The sequence below is a fragment of the Thermobia domestica genome, chromosome 9 (assembly GCF_964235325.1).
Source record: "Thermobia domestica chromosome 9, izTheDome1.hap1.1, whole genome shotgun sequence".
NCBI lineage: Eukaryota > Metazoa > Arthropoda > Insecta > Zygentoma > Lepismatidae > Thermobia > Thermobia domestica.
In genome coordinates, this window is record NC_137462.1 from 200,517,902 (window position 1) to 200,534,739 (window position 16,838).

The 16,838-nt window shown below is 35.3% G+C and overlaps 1 protein-coding gene across 5 annotated transcripts in view; it reads right to left on the reverse strand.

The window, feature by feature from the left end:
- Positions 1-7,268: 7,268 nt before the first annotated feature.
- The window catches only part of LOC145660531 (uncharacterized), a 39,472-nt gene continuing 29,902 nt past the window's right edge, over positions 7,269-16,838 (reverse strand). For all 5 annotated transcript variants that reach the window (XM_081725714.1, XM_081725710.1, XM_081725715.1 and 2 more), the window contains exons 4-7: positions 13,657-13,892; positions 11,512-11,683; positions 9,731-9,827; positions 7,269-7,406 (exon numbers count right to left, since the gene is read on the reverse strand). In XM_081725714.1, the coding sequence (XP_081581840.1) occupies positions 7,361-7,406; positions 9,731-9,827; positions 11,512-11,683; positions 13,657-13,892 (551 nt within the window). In that variant the 3' untranslated portion in view covers positions 7,269-7,360. The remainder of the gene's footprint in view (positions 7,407-9,730; positions 9,828-11,511; positions 11,684-13,656; positions 13,893-16,838) is intronic.

The following is a 16,838-nucleotide window of genomic DNA, read 5'->3' on the forward strand; positions in this document are numbered from 1 at the left end:
ATATAAGTATCGTTCGAGTTAGTATTCATGATAACATCATCATGGCTACTTGTCTGCAGTTTCTAAACACACGTGATGTGATGAAATCATTTACCAAGATTACTGATTTACAACAGAATGTACCTTATAGAATCTTAGCTAGCGAAAAAATGCCTACAAAGTTTGGATTAAGAATCGTAGTGAAGCTTGAAAATGATAAGAATATAATTTTACCAGCAAGATATTTTCCCATGGAAGCATCAAAACAAGAAGAACTGCTGCGTTTCTTAAATACTGGATCTGTATCTTTATGTTACAAAGGATTCTTGGGTTGAAGTCATCAATTTGAATTTAGTACACAGCCAGATTCGTCAGAAATTGTGATGAAATCATGAATTCAAACGTCAGCACATCAGACATAGTTGTATGAATTTGGTTGGTCAGCATGACGTCACCAACTGTGATGAAACCATGAATTCAAACGTCAGCACATTCCTTACCAATGACGTCAGCAATAACTATAAACCAGCAAATAAAGTGTCATCCCACGAAATCATTTGAGCAAGTGCTTTTCAGGAGGAAAGATGTGTACTTCTAACGATAAAGAGTTCATCTTCGCAAGCTATTATCCAATAAATATATTTCAAACAAAACATGTGATGATTGGTATCAGTGCTAGAACATTTGAACCAGTAATTCGATTGGGCAAAGCAGAACAATTTGGTGTACAACTGACCTGTGAAGAATGGCAAATATTATGTTCACGAATCGACCAAATGAACGATTATTTTCATGATGAGCTAAATGTGACCATAGTCAAATCATTAGACTCAAATCATGAAGTGGTGCTGCGTACAGTCCTCGAAGAGAAGATGGTGCTGTTACGTAAAAAGAGTACATTCCATGTCCCTCGCAACATGGTGTATCTAACACAAACGGTATGGAACAAATTCATCAGCGTATTTCAGTGTGTTAAACATGCAGTGGAAGTGTGCAACAAAACAAGTATATTCCTGAAAAAGTACTATTTTGAAAAATGTGTTATGCATATTGTACAACATGTATCTAGATATTGTGATGGTTGTCAACATCGTTCGTGGGTGCATAACTGTATTGATAAACAGTTTATTTGTGATCAAATGGACATTGAGTTTCCACCAATTGATATCGCAATAGACCTTAAAAGACTTCAATTGGAATTAAAATTATACGCTAAAGACAAACTAGTGCAAGAAGTTCAAAATACATTGTATCGACAATATCCAGAACCACTATCTGGTATGAATGTATGTGGAGTGTAATAAAATGATCCATTTCAATGAATTGTGTTTTTTCATTTCAAGTACAACCCCATATTCTGATGTGTACTATTGCAGCACAATGTTGCCAGAGGTTTTAGTTCTAAACAGTTCCGGTTCTTTACTAATGAGTGCACAAACTTTTAAAAATGTCAAACCAAACTTTGAAACAAAATTTTTGAAACGAAAAAATTTGGAAACGAAAAATTCAAACAAAATTTTAAAACGAAAAAAATTTTCAAACAAACTTTTGAAAAAACAAACTTCGAAACAAAAAATTTTAAACAAAAAAATTAGGAAACGAAAAATTTCAAAACAAAAATTTCGAACAAAAAATTTTAAACAAAAAATTTTCAAACAAAATTTTGCAACAAAAAATTAAAAATTTTCAAACAAAAAAAATTTCAAACAAAAAATTTTGAAACAAATTTCAAACAAAATTCTGAAACAAAAAAATTCAAACACAAATTTGAAACAAGAGTTTTCAAACAAAAAATTTCAAACAAAAAATTTTCGAACTAAAAAAATTTCACGTTTCACGGTTAACCGTCAAACTTTATCCGGTTTTTAACTATTCGATTAACAAATAAACGGTTTTGATCATATTTATCAGTGAGTGCAAAATGTTGAACGAAACCAAGATTTTTAAATGTTAAACAAAACTTAAAACTAAATGCAGCAAAGATTTGAAACTCATCAACCAATCAGATTGCACGAAAGATAGTGATCAGCCAATCAGATTGCACGAAAGATAGTGATCAACCAATCAAATTGCATCAACAATAACTTTGCCAGTGTTGTAGCATGTATTCCCTTAAGACTATGAGTCATAAGTTTCAATAAGGTTAGCTATGTATCCCTGTACACTACCTCATCAAGGTCAATCACGTGGTACATCGTATTGCTTACGTTTATATTTGGCTGGAATAATCGAAACCAATGACGCATTCTCAAATTATCCTACAAAGTTTAAATGTACCAATGTCCTGGACTCCTAATCCCATCATAGGTCAATAACTGATCACGTGATCATAATGATTTACCCAATGAATGAGATACTATCCAATTATCAATTATTGATATGACAATAAGAAATGTACCCCTCCCAAAATTAAAGATTGGTACACAAATACACCTGTGTCTTATGAAAAAGTAATAAATCCTGTAGTTATTCAATAATAAAGCCGGTCAATAACCTTTAAATTTTGAATATTTGGCCATAAGAGGAACACCAATGGGTCCTAGAAAAGGTTTACCGAATTTTGTTATTTGATAATTCCCAAATTTAAAAGGGCACATAAACATATGAAGGTAATAAACCATATAACATGTTAAATCCTTATCAAAGGGGTCAATAACCTCCGAAATTTAATTTTTGGTAGTTCTTTACCCATGAAAGGGAACGGGGTGGACCACCCCAAATTTATTATAATACATATTAGGATCCTGTACTATAATACCCAGTGTTTAAATTGGTCAATTTCCAAAATTTAAGGGGTGGGCCAAGGTACCCATCCCAAATTTTTTCAAGGGGTGCATCAATGTACCCATGTCTTATGATAGGAAATGAACCCATATACATGACCATATAACCATATAGGGTAATAAAACCTCATCAAAGGTGAGAAATTGGGCAAAAACAAAACACGTGGTATAACGTATTGCTTACGTTTATATTTTGGCAATTTTGTACCCCTAGAAGGGAACGAGGTGGACCACCCAAATTTATCATAATACATATTAGGATCCTGTATTATAATACCCAATGTTTAAATTGGTCAATTTCCAAAATTTAAGGGGTGGGCCAAGGTGCACATCCCAAATTTTTCAAGGGGTGCATTAATATACCCATGTCTTATGATAGGAAATGAAAACATATACATGACCATAAAACCATATAGGGTAATAAAACCTCATCAAAGGTGAGAAATTGGGCAAAAACAAAACACGTGGTATAACGTATTGCTTACGTTTATATTTTGGCAATGTTTTACGCCTAGAAGGGAACGAGGTGGACCATCCAAATTTATCATAATACATATTAGGATCCTGTACTATAATACCCAATGTTTAAATTGGTCAATTTCCAAAATTAAAGGGGTGGGCCAATGTACCCCTCCCAAATTTTTCAAGGGCTGCATTAATATACCCATGTCTTGTGAAAGGTAATGGACCCCTGTATACGTTCATATAACCATATAGGGTAATAATACCTCATCCAAGGGGATAAATTAGGTCAAAAACCAAACACGTGAATGTATTAAAATTTGGCAATTTCGTACCCATGAAAGGGAACGAGGTGGACCACTCAAATTTATAGTAATATATATTAGGGTCCTATACTATTATACCAAATATGTAAAATCGTCAATTTCTAAAATTTAAGGGGGGGCCAAGGTACCCCTCCCAACCCAGACAGCACAATGCACGTACAGTATCCGTATAGTACATGTACAATTGCACGGATGCAACATGTGCATCATCTGTATAAATGCACGCCTGTACATGTGATGCACATATACATCACAAGTCCTATTCAACATCTTCACGTGCACAGGACATGTGCAATGCGCACGTACACGTCCTGCACAAGTGATATACACCTACCGCGCAGGTGATTTACAAGTACCACGTATTCGATTTACATGTAGTGCACAGGTGATTTACATCTAGGATAGCGGTGATTTACACGTAGCACACAGGTGATTTACATGTAGGACAGAGATTATTTACACGCAATACGCAGATGATTTACATGTAGGAAAGAGGGGATTTACATGTAGCACATAGGTGATTTACATGTACGACAGAGGTGATTTACACGCAGTACCCAGGTGATGTACATGTAGGACAGAGGTTATTTACACGTAGCACACAGGTGATTTACACGTAGTAAATGCACAATTGCACAGATGCAACATGTGCATCATCTGTATAAATGCACGCCTGTACATGTGATGTACATATACATCACAAGTCCTATTCAACATCTTCACGTGCACAGGACATGTGCAATGCGCACGTACACGTCCTGCACAAGTGATATACACCTACCGCGCAGGTGATTTACAAGTACCACGTATTCGATTTACATGTAGTGCACAGGTGATTTACATCTAGGATAGCGGTGACTTACACGTAGCACACAGGTGATTTACATGTAGGACAGAGATGATTTACACGCAATACGCAGATGATTTACATGTAGGAAAGAGGGGATTTACATGTAGCACATAGGTGATTTACATGTACGACAGAGGTGATTTACACGCAGTACCCAGGTGATGTACATGTAAGACAGAGGTTATTTACACGTAGCACACAGGTGATTTACACGTAGTAAATGTACAATTGCACAGATGCAACATGTGCATCATCTGTATAAATGTATGCCTGTACATGTGATGCACATAAGCGTCACAGGTCCTATTCAACATCTTCACGTGCACAGTACATGTGCAGTGCACACGTCCTGCACAAGTGGTTTACACCTTCCGCACAGTCGATTTACACGTAGCACGTATTCGATTTACATGTAGGACAGAGGTGATTTACACGTAGTACATGTACAATTGCACGGATGCAACATGTGCATCATCTGTATAAATGCACGCCTGTACATGTGATGCACATAAGCGTCACAGGTCCTATTCAACATCTTCACGTGCACAGTACATATGCAGTGCACACGTCCTGCACAAGTGGTTTACACCTTCCGCACAGTCAATTTACACGTAGCACGTATTCGATTTACATGTAGGACAGAGGTGATTTACACGTAGTACATGTACAATTGCACGGATGCAACATGTGCATCATCTGTATAAATGCACGCTTGTACATGCGATGCACATAAGCGTCACAGGTCCTATTCAACATCTTCACGTGCACAGTACATATGCAGCGCACACGTCCTGCACAAGTGATTTACACCTTCCGCACAGTTGAATTACACGTAGCACGTATTCGATTTACATGTAGAACAGAGGTGATTTACACATAGTACATGTACAATTGCACGGATGCAACATGTGCATCATCTGTATAAATGCACGCCTGTACATGTAATGCACATAAGCGTCACAGGCCCTATTCAACATCTTCACGTGCACAGTACAGGTGCAGTGCACACGTCCTGCACAAGTGATTTACACCTTCCGCACAGTGCATTTGCACGTAGCACACAGGTGATTTCGTCGTAGTACATGTGATACATATAAGCGTCACAGGTTCTATTCAACATCTTCGGGTGCGCAATACCTGCCATGCACACGTCCTGCACAAGTGTTTTACACCTTCCGCACAGTTGATTTACATGTAGCACACAGGTGATTTCGTCGTAGTACATGTACAATTGTACGAATGCAACATGTGCATCATCTGTATGAATGCACGCCTGTACATGTGATGCACATAAGCGTCACACGTCCTATTCAACATCTTCACGTGCGCAATACCTGTGCCATGCACACGTCCTGCACAAGTGATTTACACCTTCCGCACATTTGATTTACACGCAGTAGCCAGGTTTTTTCACATGTATGACGGAGGTGATTTACACGCAGTACCCAGAGGATTTTCATGTAGGACAGAGGTGATTTACATTCAGTACCCAGATGATTTTCATGTAGGACACAGGTGATTTCCTCGTAGTGTAGAGGTGATGTAAAAGCATATTAGAGATGCAACGAAAAAAAAGGAGTTTATATATTTGGTGCCTTACGCAGTTCAAATACAACATTGTAAACGTCTTCTTGAAAAGTAACTTAGAGTTACATGTAACGAAAAAGCAATTATATACTTACCCAAAATTACTGACTCGTGCACTACTCTACCGCACCATTAACGTTACAGGCCAGTAATCTCAAAGTTCTAGATTCCAATCCCCCCCTCAAAAGGCAGCAACAGCATATTCTCGTCACCTGAAGACGAGACAATATGGTACTCTGACGAAACTTTGTTTATCAGTAGCGTATATATTAACAAACCACTGTCACGAGCATTTAGACAATATTTTTCTTTCTTCCTACACATATATTATTATAGACTTTTCATTTTGCTATGCAGCATATTGAGTATCGTGCCATTAGGGCCTGGAAGTTGAAGACCTTACCTAAAAATATATTTAAAAAGCCTAAACATATTAAGAAAATGACCTAAAATTTGGAAAAAATACTTAAAATGTGATAAAATCAATAATGATACACTTAATGTGTATAATATTTAAATAATAAATAATTCTGGTGATATGTTGAACAGAAAAAAAAATGCAAATTTGCATTTTCATCGCCCTGTTTCTGCTGTTCATTTTGAACTACTTGGAGGGCAATCCTCGCAAGAATCTACTGTCTGGTCATACCTACTATACCTGCTTCAGTCATTCAAGGGTTCCTATTGTCAGAGATTAATCAGAGATTATTACAGAAAACTATGTTTAAGAGTTTCTAATTGAGAATGGGCAGCAAAACTGTAGTTGAAAAAAGGTCAAGTACCAAAACCAGCTGTTAAGACTTAAAGGGTAATGGGGACCAATAAGCCAAATATGACTTAAAACTAAGCATTTCCTAGCCTAAAATGACCCAAAATGAATATATATTATGGTGTTCCTTACCTTCGGGCACTTGGGAAAAACTGTCTTTAACTTCCGAGCCCTATATATGATACTGAAAATATTAAGAAAGAAAAAACTCATACTTGCCTGAATAATTAGGTTCTGAACTTATAAACAGTTGTAGTTTGTATTTTTTTTTCTTTTAATACAGTGCTTGGTTTGTCAACATAGCTTTTACATAGTATGATTTTATCAAAAGCCATCATGGACCTATTTCAGATTTTAAATATATGCATGATAAAGCAAAGTGGCCTCAACTCAATCACAAGTTAAATTAGAGTTTAAAAAAATCCAACTGCAAAAATGTTTATATATTCTATTACCCATAACTTGGTGCAACTCCGCTGTAATTTTATGGAAATAGTAGGTATTACAACATTGATAACAACAGATTATATATATATATACATTTATTTGTTATTAAATATAAAAAGTAATCTACAAGATGGTTGTAGTTTTTCTTTTCTTTCTTTTAATTTACTTTCTCCAATAATTCCTTGGCCTCAGTCCTCTGCATCCTGTAAAGAGAAGTTTTAAAAGTAATACAGTAAGTGCAGACACTAAATCAATCTATTTAAACTAAATCACAGTAATATTCTTAGCATAGTTTGAGATTAAGAATTTAAATATGCTCCATCCAAATTATACATGCCATACCATTTTCTCCAGAAACAAAGCTAAAGACTATCATTTAAGCTCAATAAATCACCACCATCAGCATCTCTGAAATAAGATTTCTTAGGGTATTGAATCAATTCCAGTAAGAGTATTTAAAATAGCAATTTGAAAACGAGGCTGACTTTTATCGACAGGTGGCAATCCTGTGCAAACGTGTGTTGAAAACACGGGTAGAATATCTCATGAGTAAATGATATTAAATGCACTGACCTTGAATGACATTGAAAAGTGTGGGTTTAAGTACACGTAAAACTGAGTTATTACAACAGGAGTAAATGTATGAGCACGCTTGTTCACCCCGTGCTCATTCGTACGGACAGTGAAGGATGAAAATAAACTGAAGACTGGATGCAGTAAGAACTATGAGAAGTGAATTTGGTAGAGAAATTGAGGTGAATCTTCACGGATGATCGAAACACTACACTTCGAATGCCTTCTGAAAAGTTCAAAATGAAGACGAAAGCTGTGAGGCAATGCATAACGAAGAAAAATCTAGCACAAATGGAAGTTTTATGTTACCTAAGCTAGGGGGAAGTGGGTTGAAAGTAAGAAACAATATTCTGAGAAGCAAGCAAGCTGAAAAAGATTTATTTTTGTGGCATGAACAACCAATAAAAAATGTTGCCTTTTCCATATTATCAATTGTATATAACTGCTGATCTCTACCACATTATGCAAGATAGGCAGAAGTATATACAGCAGTGCACTCTGTATTCCTCTCTGCGAGTGGTCCAGGATGGTTTAGAGTACGAAATGCAAATAAGTTACGTATCTGCCCTTGAAATTATATTCATTTTCATACAAATTAAACGTTATGGGGGTTCAGATCCGACGTACTTCCTGTCAGTGCGCCCCTGACTTATATGACTCACAGTGAAACAAGTTTATAAATCTTAATGCTATCAAGTACAATGGCATTATTAATAAATTTATTTAGATATTCATATTTCAAGTCAGATACTGAGACACTGGAAGACTAAGTACTGCTTAAAATTTAACCCAAAATATGCAAAAACACCGTGGCAAATTTGTGTAAGAAAAAAACATCCTATATCCTAGATAAGCGATCGGCAAAATCCATATTCTCTGTCTGGGTGCCTGCAAATCGCATAGTGCAATGACGGGACATCGGATTATCCTGCTTCCTAACTGAGCGTTGCAATCCTGACTTTTTTTTTTAACTAACATAATGTACATTTTGAATTTAAACAATACTAGTAACGGGACAATACTAGTAAGATTCTTAAGAAACATTTCTTTTACTATCAATGAGTCAATTTTTTTTTATCATCAGGTGGTACAGTGTTCCACATAAATATCGCAACTCTATAATAGTACAATACTTTATTTTATGCATTTAAAATCAATATTTCGCTGGTTACCTGCCTATCAGGCGTCAGTTTAAGGTTAGATTGATTATGTAGCAACCTGCAGAACATTGATTTCAAATGTGTTGCATAAGATAAAATCTTAAGACTGTAGTCGAGTTGCGATATTTATATTGAACACTGTACAAGACGAAAAAAAAAAAAAATGAAATGTGCCTCTCTTTTACGTCGATATTAACCTTTAAAAAAAAAGAAAAAGTTTGTTTCTGTCATATATAACTTACTAAAAAAGTCTACAAATTTCTAATAGTTTGTAAAATACATAATCGTTTTCGTACAATAAGAAAAAAGTTTTAAAGATTATGAAATCTCAAACACCCCGAATCGCCCAGTTTTGTTCTAGTGTCCCCTTTGGATATGAGAACGCCGCTGGAGAGCGTTAATATACACGTTGAGAATAGGTGCGTATAAATTATAGAGAATAAAGTTGAAAGAATGACTACGTCAAAGTTTTTTTTTTTTTTTTTTTTTTTTTTTTTTTTTTTTTTTACTGCTTATAAATTACCTACGAGAGCAAACACATTTTACACTCCGTTAGCTACTCGCACATATTTCAAGGTAAATGCACAGTTCCGCACCTCCTTGCCCGCTAGGTCCGAAGTATGCAAAAATCTCCGCCCTGCTGCCGACTTCTGATGTAGATCATAGTGAGAATTTAAAGCTTGGAGACCACTTGTTAACCGTTCTTATTTTGAAAACTGCTGCAAAATTGTATGTAAATGTTAAAATAAAGGCTTACGAATACATGAAAACTAAACGTCAGAGATGATACGTACCTTCGTGACCTCCTTGTTTTGGCGTGGTGCAGCCAATCGCTTATCGCTTCCCTGATTTGCTCCTCCGAACACTCAGGATATAATTTCTTTGCAGATGCTAGAAAAAATTGTACATATGACTATGTTGATATATATGAAATTATACATTCATTAGTAAACTTAAATCCTAAAATAAGAACATCAAAAGTGAGAAAGAGAAACCCTAACAACAATTTTGGTATGCAATCCTTTTCCGTCTGAATGATACCTTGGTAGTGAGATGATATTTGCTGTATTTACGAGAGTAAATACTTCACGCAATTTTTATACGGAACAGATAAAGAAAAACTATTTCGCATACAGCGTACAGAGAAGTTTATGCTCCGATTTCCCCCCCTCCCACTGCCTCTCTGTATTGAAGATTGTTGAATTTGTCATTCCCAGCAGTGAGTCACTCACCACACCAATGACTCCCCTCTCAATCTAATTGACATTTTTATCATTTGCAGCAATTGTCAGTGATTTTTTTTTTTAAGTAAATGAAAAAGTGAAGTCATTACAAAGCATATACGGTGTATGATATTTTCGTCTTACAAGTTTAAATAATGTGGGGAGAGGATTGGAAATATTTTGTGTGATCTGGAATTGAACCAACGGACATGTTTCATATGCCTTTCAAAATTATTGTTTATAATGAGAATCATTGTTTTAAGGTAATAAAATTTGAAACAATTCAGCGGTATAATTGAGTAAATATAGTAGAATTTTATGGCTTCTACTAACGCCAGAAAAAAAAAAAACCTACCAAATTAAAAATTCCTCACTTATTGAAATAATTAAACATAACTGTACTCATCTCACTTTTCTTCTGTTTGTTTTGTTTTTGGTGGGGTCTGTGTTACTACAAACACTCAACTTACATTCTATTGCAAAACAGTATATTTTATATCAAAGAACAATTTGTTACTCAAAAAGAAACAATATACAGGGTGCTTCAGGAGGAAAGGTCAATTTGAGAGGCGGTCAGATTTGTCGACTACAACAATAAAGTTTACATAAACATATACGTTTTAAACCTTTGTTTCAGATATATCACTACATGAAGTTTAATGCATGGTGACAAGGGTACACTGCAATTATGTTGAAATGCGTACCGTGATACTATAAGACACGAGAATGGTAACTAATGTAAAGAGGACTGAGGAGAATATTACAGGATTAACACTACTCATAATTGGCACCAATGGTCCGCGAAAAACCAACATGCTTCATGTGAACAGTTACCAGATGGGACTTCCGTGTTGACAGTGCACCATACTTTCATCTTTTGCAAAATAGTTTCCCTCCGTATTTGGAGGATATTATTCTTTCTACGCATCATGTGATACCAAATGGACGGTGAACCGTTTTCACTCGACTATCACCCAGTGCCTTCACGCAAAATACTAGTCGTTGGATTGGATGTTTTGGGCTAGTCTAATGGCCACCTAGGCACCTGTTCTAACGCCCTTGGGCTACTGTATGGTTGGTTGTAATAACAGGTGTACAGTGTTGGTAAATAACAGCGGGAACATAAAATTAATGAAACTGTTTCAACGTAACTCCAATGTACACATTTCCTTGTTCACATGTACCAAATTCATATAGTAATATCCCTGAAACAAAGTTTATATGGACTTCTTGTTCTGGACATGCTTGAGCACATCCTAATTATTGCCCTTTCCCAATAAACACCCTATAAACTATCAAGCATTGAAGACAATGCGATCACGATTGAAAGAAAAATGCACAAAAAATCTTACCAACAATAAACTTGTAGGTTTGTGTCTCCACAAACGACAGCTTCCTCACACAATTTATTCCCGACTTTCCTGTGAGGCTATATAGCTCAGCAACTTCATCCACCACGACACGACGAAGAATATTCTGTGCTAGTTGTTTTGGAGTTTTTCCACCACTCGCCAACATTTGAAACTGAAAGTAACGTAACATTGTATCGATTGTGCTGTGTTAAAGGCAGCGAAAAAAATTTCATGCATATAAATAATATTTTTCAATATTTAGTTAATGTTAGAGCAAATAATCACCATAAATTATTTCTTGTGATTAAGTTATCTGCCAAGGTTACATATCTTTTATATGATGTGAAATGTGGTGGCAAAAATAAATCAGCAAAGCTTCTGATGAAAACTAGGATCCAATTTGGATAGATTAATACATCCTACGTTTAAACAATTAATGTTATTGGTAGTTTTTTTTTTTTTTTTTTTTCAATGTTACTTTCGTTTGTTTGCTGAAGAAACCAACCTAGGAAATGCATTACATTTTTAGCCAACTCCACTGTTTTTACTTCATAGAGCATGTGGAGGAATGTAATACTATCCGAGTTCCCATGATCGCTAAGGAAGATAATTCTTTAATGTGTGACTTTTTGAATGTGTCTTAATTCTGCAAATTTGATAAAATTATACATATACACAGTCAATATACACATACATTCTTAGTTGTTGAAAACTTTTTACACAATTTAATTTATAGAGAAAAACATGCATACGGATGAAACGTATTTAATAACTTCAAAATGTGAACTCTTACGACAATTTAGAATTCTGCACCATTGTTGTAAATGTCAGGTTTTTGTCTTACACATGAATATAGAAGCGAACAGACAATCAATATAAAAGTGAGCAGAAAGTGAAGTTTAATTTCAGAGCACAATAAGTTAAATAGACACCCAATATTCTATTATTACAATGAAATAGTGAGAGTGCAATATAAAAAGTATCATACAAACATCCCTTTCAAATTAATACAATTGCCATGACTTCAGAAAAAAATGTATTTCGTAGATTCACAACTTTACTCATGCAAAGCGACGAATTTTTTTTTTTTTTTTTTTAAATAAGTTAGAACACTGAAATAGAAGATTGACGGACCGTGCCATCAGTACTACTTTTAGTTGTTTATATTCACAATGAGGAGTATGTAATGGTGCTATTTAGTAGAAAAAAAAAATAACAATGGTAAATCTTATACAGGATGTACGCGAATCTGAACCTATAAAGTGGAGATAATCTATGTATCTCCGGAAAACTTAGGTCAAAGTTAGATCAAAATCAGTCACCAAAAATGGGGAGCATTCTGCTAGGGAGCGCTACATAACTAATTTCTGTGAAAACATAATTTATTTTCTGAAATGCTATAAAGTCTATAAATGTCGACTCACGTAATATTGTCTTGGTTGCTCATTATAGGTAACTATTTCAGACTCTCCTGGATTTTTCACCTTTGTGCTCTAGAAAAGATACAACAGAGTGTTCTAACAACATTGAGGATTTTCATTGACTTTCAATGGAAATCTCGAAGTTCCAGAAAGTTCTCGTCAAGTTTTCATTGTTTTAATAAAAGCTCTCTTCAAAATGATAACATTTGAAAACTTATCTAGAATTTCTGGAACTTTCAGATTTCCACTGAAAGTCAATGAAAGACAATCGAAATTCTGAAAGTTATTAGAAGCTCTATATAGTATCCTTTACAGGACAGAATGGTGAAAATCCACGAAATTCCTTGAAATGGCGACCTATAATAAGCAATCAAAACATTATTTAACTAGACATCCAGAGATACTGCAAAATATTTCAAAATGTCAATTATAGGTTTTCACCGAAATTAGTTATGTAGCGCCCCCTAACGAAATGCGTGAGACTACCCCATTTTTGGTGACTGGTTTTGATCAAACCTTGACCTAAGCTTTCCGCAGATATATAGATCACCTCCACTTTATAGGGCCAGGTTTGCGTACATCCCGTGCCGAATATGCCATGAAACAATTTCTTATATTTGGATGGGTTAGAAACAGCTAGCAAAAGACATCTAAATGTTGTAAGTATGCACAAACATTTTTTTAAAAAAAATAATAAGTTTAAACAATTTGAAAAGTCACTTACACATTTCCGTTGAAATTTAGAATTGTCCCCAATGTTTGCATCGAACTCTTTAAAACTAGCATGTGTTGTAAGTGGGAGACCTGATAGTACTGCAAATCCTTCAACACAGTTTTCATCTGATGAAGACTTTCCCCCAAGACCGAAGTCAATTTTTGTTTCTATTCTTGTTATCTTCTCATTGAGATCAGATACCATTTCCAACAGCTGAACAACAGAATTTGTCAACTTGCAACATCCTGAAGAATACAGAATAATGTATTAGGTATACAAAATTGTTACGACAAAGGCATGTTCAATACATGAAAAATGACTTTCAACAATTTTTCATACCCTGTCATACTGAAAAGTGCATGTTCAATACATGAACATTTAACGGTATTCCATACCTTTTAACGTTTGAACATCAAAATTTAATGCTTTCACCAGAACATAAAATTTAGGGAACGAAAAAACAATCTAACAATCACCAAAGAATATACCATACATTTTCCCAATATATTATATATATTGGGAGTACAAATTAGTTCGTTTTTTTTTTCTTTTTTTTGGGGGGGGGGATCAAAAATACATTTATTTCAAAACAAAATGAATAAACAGATTAATCAAAGTATTGTCCATTGTTGGCTACTACCCTTTCCCACCTCTCAGGCAATTCTCGCCTTCCATCTAAAAAAAAAAAAAAAAAAAAAAAAAAGAAAATCTCGTTCTTTGAGGGATCCAAGTTAGAAGCCAATTTTCGATTCCTGCGAAAGAAGTAAACCGGTGACCTGCCAAATCGTGCTGCATCCGTCGGAACAACCAGTAACCAGAAGGAGCAATGTCTGGGGAATACGGCGGGTGCGGTAAAATATCCCACTTGAAGGATTCCAAGTTTTCACAACTTTTGCGACATGAGACCTAGCATTATCATGCAGAAGAATAACTTGTGCATGTCTTTGCTCGTATTCCGGCCGTTTTTCTCGTAATGCGTAGCTCAAACGAATCAATTGTAGCCTATACCAATCACCCGTAATGAAATCGCAGGTTGCAGCAGCTCATAGTAGACAACATCTTTTAGTCTCACCAGATAGACAGCATTACCTTCGAACCATGAATATTTGGCTTTGGCATTGATGTTGAGGTCAACGGCAGCGATTGACATGCGATATAAAATCCCCAGTAACAATCCGATGTAAAAACCCTTTTTTTATTGTCTTTGAATCACAAGTGAAAAATCGCCTTTCAACGTCTCTCGGTTTCAGTTCATAAGGCACTCAACTGCCTTGCTTTTGAATCATTCCCATGGATTTCTGTTATACGGAAACTACTTGTTGTGTAACCCCTAATGATTCTGCAAGTTCCTCTTGCGTTTGACTCGGATCTTCATCGAGTAATCCCTCTAATTATTTGTCTTCGCCTTGTCATGGCTGTCCAAAGTGAGGCTTGTCTTCAACGATGAGATCACCATTCTTGAAACGTCGAAACCAATCCCTACATGATTTATCAGTTGGACAATTGTTACCATAAAGATCTACAAGCATTCGATGCGCTTCAGCTGCACTTTTCTTTCAATTAAAGCAGAAAACTTAACACCTCCCGCAAATGCTGCTCAGTTAACACAGAAGTTCCCATATTCAACACAGTGACAATCGGGGTTTTGCATGAAACAAAGCATTATAACCTGAAAAGTATTGACAGATGTCTAACCTCTGAAACCACCGAAAGAAACTGTCACTATGAAACAGCCAGAGACATCTTTTGTAACTGAACTAATTTGTACTCCCTATAGATAGGTAGATATAGGGTGGTTCATTTCTTGTTAGGCTCTTGTAACTTTTAAACTAATAGACAAGAAGCGCTGAAATTTTGCACCCTTAAATTACCGGCAGGGTGACAATTTGACATACTAGCTAATACCACCAGACTAAGTGTTACCAACCCAACATAAACTTTTTTTTTTTTCAAATAGCACTACCTCAGGTAATTACAATTTTCAAACCCATATACACAATAAAAACACAAAATACCGTACTTATTGTTCAGTGTTGCAAACTAAGGACGCTACAGTGTCACAAAAAAAAACACCTTGGAGGTCCCCACAACAGTAACAACGCAAGTGAAACGGATGGGACAATGCATGTCAGAAGTACGTTACTGTAGAATACTGCGATCAAGATATGGCGCATTTCTAATGAACAGAAACAAAGTTACACGGAATTAAATATTTGACTTCTTTAAAAGGGCTTTATTTCGAACAAGTGCTGAGATAAGTATCACATCTAATTACGTAGATTCTTTCCAAAAGTATCTGAAGATCATAATGCCGTTTACAGCAATTGTATATTTCTAATCGTTCGGGAAATATAATAAATAAAGTTGACAATACTGCTAAAAATCATGAAATCGCAAGAACCTGTATTAGTAACAGCTGCCAAAAACTATTGGTTAAGTGTCAAAGAAACTAAGAAAAGCAACGTTCATTTTAAAACTCTTGCAACTACGTCATTTTAAGATGTATCGTCAAATTTAACAACAATCATATATCTCCGGAACGGTTTAATATATCAAATTGCTGTAAACGGCATTATGATAGTTACATATTTTAAAAATAATCAACGATACTTATCTCAACACTTTTTCGAAATAAAGCCCTTAGAAAATGATCAAATTTTTAATTCCTTTTAACTGTTTTTGTTTATTCGAAAGACGTCATATCCTGATCATAGAATTCTACATTAACGAACTTCCGATGTGCACTGCCCCACCCATTTCACTTCCATTGTTACGGTTCTACAGACCACCAAAATTGGGATGTTTTCGGATTTATTGTGACATCGTAGCATCCTTAGTTTGCAACACTGAACAAAAAATACAGAATTGAATGTTTTCATTTTGTGTGTAAATTTGAAATTTATAATAAGCTGACGTAGTGCCACATCAAAAATGTAACTTTATGTTGGGTTGGTAACACTGTTAGTCTGGTGGTATTAGCTACAATGTCAAATTCCGTTCCTTGCCGATATTTTAAGGGTGCAAAATTTTAGTGCTTCGTGTCTATTGGTTTAAAACTTACAAGAGCGTAATAAAATATATACGAAGACATACTTTCTAATTTGTAAGACATTTCATATTAAAGACATTCATTTCATTTGTAAGACGTTTTTTTTTAAACCATTGTGCTCCATTGTTTGAGCCAAGCTACA